At 42.5% G+C, this 7724-nt stretch overlaps 2 protein-coding genes across 2 annotated transcripts; one reads left to right on the forward strand and one right to left on the reverse strand.

Moving 5' to 3' along the window:
* The first annotated feature begins 1350 nt into the window (after positions 1-1350).
* On the forward strand, positions 1351-2640 carry LOC124690425 (U-box domain-containing protein 73-like). Its single transcript, XM_047223812.1, has 2 exons — positions 1351-1374; positions 1479-2640. Exons 1-2 carry the CDS (start codon positions 1351-1353, stop codon positions 2574-2576), a joined length of 1122 nt encoding a protein of 373 aa, XP_047079768.1. The 3' UTR covers positions 2577-2640.
* A 477-nt stretch (positions 2641-3117) lies between these two features.
* On the reverse strand, positions 3118-7724 carry LOC124692766 (70 kDa peptidyl-prolyl isomerase-like; the record flags this gene model as incomplete). The annotated part of the gene is given in 11 exon segments (XM_047226198.1): positions 3118-3510; positions 3595-3715; positions 3927-4054; positions 4144-4290; positions 4391-4516; positions 4605-4870; positions 4963-5157; positions 5244-5324; positions 5411-5485; positions 5566-5826; positions 7649-7724. Coding segments are annotated over 11 exon segments (1674 nt in total), but the record flags the coding sequence as incomplete, so codon positions are not given.

A 7724-nucleotide genomic window follows, 5' to 3' on the forward strand; every position in this document is an offset into this window, starting at 1 on the left:
TTTCTTTTATTTTTGTGCAAGAACATCTCGCTGTGTAGTTCTTGTTGGCTGTTGCCATATAGTTTGCCTTTACACAACACAATGCTACATGGTGAACAATTGGAAATCAAACTGAACAACATGTCCTTCTCTTCGTTTAAGATCTATTAGAATTTGGATAAAAGTTTGTTTTCTGTTCAAGTCCAATAGAATCGTGTATTCATGTGTAACAGTAGCATTCTATCAAATTGATTGAGCCGTCTCTGCCACTTCATCTGTTTTCAGTGAGCTACTCCATTATTTAGGACAGTATGACACTTCCATGGAGTCAATTTTTTCGGCCCATCTCAACCTCCTTACCAATATACTAATTTCACAATTATGCTGTGTTGTTAGGCTGATGCACTGCATGGAGGAGCAATGGATGATCCTGTTATATTGGCTTCTGGACATGTAAGTCACAAGCTCTTGCCGTTGCTTCCTGCACACCAAATGAACTACCCTGTATTTTCTACTGGATGTTTCAATTGTGTTCTTCATAACTGATGTCCTTCAAAAAAGGCAAATGGTTCTAAAGCAAGCAAAGTGCTCTATTCACTGATCGCGAATCTTTAAAATATTGTTGTTGATTTGTTATTAACTGTTAATAACGGGTAGCAATAGCAGCTATGCACAACCAGGACTGAACTTCCCGATATTATTATCAGTATCATGAAGTACTGTTCTCTGACTTCACTAATGTAAGTTGAGACTCATATTACCTTTTACATGGGATCGTCTTTCTAATGACTGGGTAGTTTGGTTATCAATGTAATTTCCTCTTGAATTGCGACATGTTTATAGTTTCTATCTCATCAAATAATCGAATTGATTGGGCGCTGAAAGAAAAAAGGTACCAGCTTATGTTCTCCTGGATCATAATACTCCGTAAAATAATCTGCACTTCCTGCTCTATGATGTAGTTCGAATTTTCATACTTGTACTTGAGTTTGTAACTTATTTGGCAAATTGCGATATTCGTAAGCTGTTAAATATCATATAAGCTCCCATTGTGCTGTAGTTTTGCACGGTTGTATCCTGGGATGCAATGGGTAGTTATTGATGCACTATGACATATTGTTTCTGAAGAGCAGAAACTTCGGACCAAAAGACAGGATTTTTTCTTGTTCTCTTTCATTTCTGTTTATTCTATGTACTTGTTTCACCATTTTCTCGCTCACCATTTTATTTCCAAGAAATATATCTCCCACCACTTATACAGAAACTGCCAGGTGGATGCTTACATCTATCAAATGGTTGCGTGGGTGTAGGTTCTAAGCAATTGGTACTATGTCCATTTCTTCCTGAATGCTAGGTTGGTCATTAGTGGCCATGATCATCTACTGTAAGAGGACTGTAATCTATTTGTCTAAAGTGTTTTTAACTTCACTAATTATCTATGAAATTCTCTCATGGTTTGTATTTACCCAGTTACCATATTTTGCTTTCCTTGATTGCAGTCTGTTGATCAATCATACCAGCAGTGGTTCATTTCACAGAAAAATACCTGCCCAGTTACTGGTCACTCCTTGCCCCACTCACTCACAGTTCCAAACCACCTCCTCCGTGACATGATTACTGCCTGGTTCATCGATCACTCAGACCTCCCCCCCTCTACCACTGCTGATACGCTCTCTTCCCCCTTGATACCACCTTCAGAGGAACAAATGCAAGACATCCTAGACAAGTTCTCAGGTCATTCAGTACTGCAGAGAGAGGCCTTGCATTCGATCCATCTAATGTCTAAAACATCCAAGGGAGTGCATCCTTGCCTTGACAAGTGGCCAGGCCTGGTCCCTGTGCTCGTAAATCTTAAGAAGAAATGGAAATCTACATGGGCACGTGATGTCGAGGAGGACAGGATCTCAGTATTCCTTAATTTGTCCATGCACAGGCCCAACCGGGAGATCCTAGCCGGACAAAATAAGCTACCAGCTGTTCTAATCAAAGTCGTCGAGAAGGCAGAAAAGCTTGGAACTTCAGACTCATTTTTGGCGATGGTAGCTTCTACAGTTGCCATACTGTCAGAGTTTGATGTGTTCAGGAAAAGATTATTGGACACAGGGGGAATGAAAATGCTCAGTGATCTACTCAAGATTGAGGATGTTCTAGTACGGAAGGAGACTGCCACTGCAATCCTTGCGGTCTGTACAGATGAGGAAGCCAATGCATCAGCTGCAGAAAATGATGTGCCTGATATGCTGCTGGAATGCTTCATGGTCACTGATGAGTTCCTGCTTCTGCTTGATCGTCTGCCAAAATCTCCAGATGTGTTGGATAGGATATGTGATCATTCTGTGGAACTGGTGAATATCGTCATTGAAGAACCTGCAAGTGGAACAGTGACGGCCCAGGGCATCCACTCTGCGATTTCCTTGATTTTTATCATTGCTCACAGGGACGTGAGTAGGCTGAAAGTGAAGAACGTGGAGGATTTCAAGGAGCGGTTGCAGGAGCTTTCATCAAAGAGAATACCGATGCAGACGATGTTTCAGGTGGAAGGAATAATCAAGATTCTGTCAGATATGTTTCCAAGCTCTCTCCAGCCACACGAATAGACCAATCTTATACTGCCCTTCTGTATCTGTTGTTCATGTATGGGTTCCAGGCAGCTTTACTTCTCTTTGCTTACTTTTTTTGTAGGTTTCAGTTGTTGACTGTGATGACAATTTGATGAACTATACGAACTGCTCAAAGCATATAAATAGTATAGTTGAACTTGTTTTCACTGCCTCGTGAGAAATATAATTCTGATTCCTGGCATCCTTTTGCTCAACAAATTCTGTGCATCCTATGGACTAGCTACCTGGTTACAATTCAGCTTTGAACAATGCTTGTATATTTAAGCATTTCCATCTGGGTTCTATAACCACGGGCCAATGCAATTAAGTTTACGCATATCCTAACTGGAGTGGTTCAAGGCTGGATTCAGTTACTGTACCATTTCTGCGCAAACCTCTAAGTAAACAAATGATTCGAAAGAAAAAACTAATGTAAAATGATGGTTTTTGAGACATACATTATTTAGAAACGGTATCAGATAGTGTGGCACCGTCAGGTTTATGGAATCTACAGATTTATATTGGTAGTTCGAGTATATTTTCTAGTTGAACTATGGAGACCCATTTCTCCTTTTTTTTTGTAAATCCAGGTTGCTCTTGGGGGCATTCATACAAGACAGTCAACAAAACTACGTAACAAATATATATACCATGAGCAGTCGACCCATCACGACATAACACAAAAGCATATGGAAGACAGACACTAGACAACCCGGACACATGAATCGGCACATCAACAGTTGACGCAGTCGATTTCAGGAACTCCACTCTGCACGTAGTAAGCAACACAAAGCGCGACCAAAACCATCACTGGGATCAGTAGCCTTAGCACGAACCGCAGCGTGGACTCCTTGCTGCCATCAGTCGTGAAGAGACTCCTAGCCAAAGGCCACAGGCCACGCTTCTTGCTTGGTCCCTGGCTCCTGCCACCCTGGAAGCAGCGAACAACAGCAAACCAACTCTAAATCGACAGCCAATGTAGTATAGAGACAAGGTGGGTCAACAGGGAACTCACGTCAGCTTCCTCGCCTTCCATCTTGCTCAGCTTTTCAATTATGTTCCCGTAGAATTTAGCATCCCTTCTGTTGTACTCCTTCACTTTCTCCTTCAGCCTCCTATAGCCCATCTTCACATCCCTGAGGAAAACAAGGAATATTACTTCTCCCAACGCACACGAGGATAGAACAAACTTAGTCTTAGAAACTGCAAAGGCCTGGTTATGTCATTGGTGACCAAATAAATGGTCCCAGTGATGTCAAACTGCCTTACAACAAAATAACTAGTGAGCTTTACACCCTAAGGATAGAATTTCTTCCAGTAAACTTAGTCAGAGATACGAATGTTAACCTGTTCTCGGGATCTATTTCCAGTGCTTTTTTGATATCCAGCTCTGCCAAATCAAGATCAACAAGATGAGTGTGTGCCTGTGCCCGTCTGTACAAGGCCTTCACATTTGTGTTGTCAGTTTCCAGGACCTGAACACCATAATTCATAGTCAGCCCAGATATTATCTCTTGTTACTATATATAGTTGACTAGATGTCTTAGTTTCTACGTATAATTACCTCGGTACACAGTTCTTTTGCTCCCTTGTAATCTTTAAGTTTCAGTTTGCATGCAGCATCATTGAGCTTGCAGCTCAGCTTGAGTGCTTTGGACGACTGCTTTTCTTCTTCACTGAAGGAGTTGTCGTACTCTATGAAATTCAAAGCCTGATTCAGGACAGAACATACTAAGTGTCAACATTTAGTTAATGCAAGGCATCTGCATGAGACAAGGTTACTTTGAGTAATATAGGTTTGAATTTTTGACCTTTCCATATCTCTTAGAAGCCCTGGCATACTTTCCCATCTTAAACCACACATTCCCTTCATCTTTCTTCTTAGAAGCCGCTTCAATCTTCTCAGTGTTGTCCTTCAGCTCCCATGATTCCTTCTCCTGCCCAAAATGAGATGGAGGATTTCAGATTTCATCCATGACCAATAATTACTCAGCCGTACAGATTCTGATGTTAAGAATATTCTACCTTCTCAAAGGACACTAGTTCAACGTCATAATAAACAGTTGTGTTGGGAGGAACTACAGCCAGATCTTGCTTTGATTCATCAGATCCAAATGCATGCTCCGGGGCAATAGTCACAAATGCAACTTCTCCTTTCTTCATGCTAAGCACTGCTTTGTCAAGCCCTTCAATCACTTGCTCCTCATCAGTCTTAAACTCGAACGGCTCTTCACTATTATGACCTTTCTCCACAAACACAGTACCATCCGCCAACTTCCCAATAAGTTTCACTGCAGGGTAAGATTGTATCATTTACATATAAATAACAGGACAGGAGTAGCATTCTGAGATCATACCATGTAAGAGGAACAGTAAAATGTACCTTTGACATTTGCACATTCATTGGGACGGTTGTAGCCTTCACCCTCCTGAAGGATCTTCTTCTGGATCTTCTTATCGTTACCTATCTCAACGACTGTCTTCCAGGACACCAAGTGAAGATCAATGTGCAACATAGCATTAGGGGGAACTGCAGCTCCGTCTCCAGAGGCTGGCCTGCCTTCCTCACCAAAGCCATCTGTTCACCACATGACGCATATTATATATGATTTCATTGCCACATTAACCAGAAGAGTTCTGAACTACATTACTGTAGAAACTCACATTCAGGTTTGATAGTAAGCAGGACCTTCTCATTCTTCTTCATAGTCTTGACAGCCTTCGATATGGCAGGGCAGAAATGCCCTGAAAAGGAAATATTCTTCCGTGAGAAAATGGCCTTTCAAATCTAGAGTTACAATGCAAATGTTCAAAAATGGCAAACAATATACCTTCTTTTACGGTGAACTCAACACCATCAGATTTTGTAACAACACTTCCATCCTCCAGCCTCGCCTCATACTTAACTGCACCAAGTAACTGAATAAACCTTGACAGTCACTGGAAAAGCATTAAGGGTACCATTGCAACGAGCATGGTATAGTACCAAAAACTTCATCGATGTCCTTGGGATTCTCCCACTTCTCGCCTTCAACTAGTATCTTCTTAAAAATGCTGCCATCTTTGCAAATATCCTTGACACTTGCCCATGAGAGAAGCTCAACATCAAACTGCAGTGTCGCATTTTGAGGGATGACTGGAGGGGAGCCATCCTCACCATATGCAAGCTCTGGTGGGATGGTGAAAACAGCATTCTCGCCCCTCTTCATCGTTTTGATGCCCATATCCCATCCCTTTATAACTTGGCCTGTGATTAGAGGTTAACAACATCATTTCACTTAGAATACATTTGCCCTGGAAGCCTAGTAATTTACATCATTTGAAGTTAAGAATGTTTATAGTGTTAATTCTCAAATGAGTTAAGAGCAAACTTAAATTGTTTCAGCTAATAGGAGCGGCAGGCATACGGGGCATCATATACGGGCTAAGGCTTGGGCTGGGTTGAGACCCCGTGCACGGAAGGCGGTAAATGCAGTGCAAAATAATATCCATCGTTATTCTGTCATATCAATTTCGCTCTTGTGGAGCAATTCTGTTACCGAGTTCACTTGGCCTTTTTTATGAAAAACTAAGGTAGGGCCTCCCCTCCCAATGTAGGTATGATCTAAATCTGGTGCATGTAACGACAAGTTTTTCGGGAGTAGTGGTGTGGGATAATTTTGATAGACCGTCCATGAAATCAATTTTTTGAAGAAGTATTCTGTAGTTATAACTTCAACAATATAAATCATGATTCACAACTAGTGCCCTTTGTTTGAACAGCGGCCCATTCGCATAGGGTTGAAGTCCCGGCGACCTCACACACATTTGGTTTCAAATCCATAGTTCCAGTGATTCAACAGTCAAGATCGAGAGAGTAAAGGGAACCTAACTAGAGACTAAGAACCAGGAAACAGAACACGGATGAATCCCCACTTGAGTAGAGTCACACTAAAAGCAACATTTTCTGTTGTAAACTTGTAACCTACAGTAAGTGCTACATCTATCAGAAAGGAAAAAAGTACCAATCTTTTATTCACGAATAAGTACCAAATTTGAAATCTTACTGTAGTCACAACTTTTTGAAGAATTACTGAAGTTAGAACTTTAGCAATGCAAATCATGATCTGCTACTAGCGCTCTCTGTTTGAACAGTGTCCATTCACGGAGTGATTCAACAGTCAAGATGACCTACCAAGAGACTGGGTGTGTTCGGTTTCAGAATGAGGAGGAATGGGATGGAACGGTTCCGCACCTAGATCCCATTCCAGTGTTCGGTTGTGTGGAGGAACGGAACCAACTAGTTCCACAAAAAGGAATATTCCCTCTATATGCGGAACCAACCCATTCCACCAAATCGGTGGAATGTGGAGGAACGGCTGGCTAAACAACTTTGTCAACCCACTGTCAACAAGAAAACGACATAATCTCTCCCTTGCCCCTCGTCTCTCCCTTGCCACACCGTCTGGCGGCTAGCAGGAACCACACGCGGCGGCGATTCCTGCGAGCGGCGGCGGCGGTTCCTGTGGGGCGCGGCGGCGACGATTCCTGTGAGCGGCTACGGAGGTTCCCGCGGGGCGCGGCGGCGGCGATTCCAGCGGGCAACGGCGGTGGTTTCTGCGAACTATTGCTCGGCCTGGTGCTGGACAAAACTAGTTTAGCACAAAGTAAATTCAGTTTAGGCTCAAAATTAAGCTTAGATGGAGACATTCCATTCTACCTATTTTCCTCCCAACCGAACACGCGAATGGAGTGGAATGGAACCGTTCCGTTCCAGTGGAATGGAACCATTCCATTCCATTCTATCTCATCCTACAACCGAACACACCCTAAGAATCAGGAAAGGACAAAACGGATCAATCCCCAGAGGAGTAGAGTCACACTGAACTGGATCCTAATGAGTAAACTTGTAATCTATAGTAAGTCCTACATGAACCCGGAGAAAAAACAGTATAAATTCAAATCTTAACCATCAGATAATATATCCCCTCACTCCGATAACTTGGTACGAGCAGTTGACGAAATGTTAAATTGACCCCAGTTCAGAACTTGAGATATCAGAAGAAAAGAAGACTGTGTGAGTCTTGTACCTCGCCCCAGGGTGAACTTGAATGGGGTGTCGCGATCCCGGCTGGAATCGAACTTGGTGCCGTCCACCAGCGTCCC

Source organism: Lolium rigidum, chromosome 2 (genome assembly GCF_022539505.1).
Source record: "Lolium rigidum isolate FL_2022 chromosome 2, APGP_CSIRO_Lrig_0.1, whole genome shotgun sequence".
NCBI lineage: Eukaryota > Viridiplantae > Streptophyta > Magnoliopsida > Poales > Poaceae > Lolium > Lolium rigidum.

Coding starts and splice junctions, on each gene's coding strand:
- LOC124690425 (XM_047223812.1), top strand. CDS start 1,351: ATGATCATCTACTGTAAGAGGACT. Junction 1,375..1,478: donor TCATCTACTGTAAGAGGACT/GTAATCTATTTG, acceptor CCTTGATTGCAG/TCTGTTGATCAATCATACCA.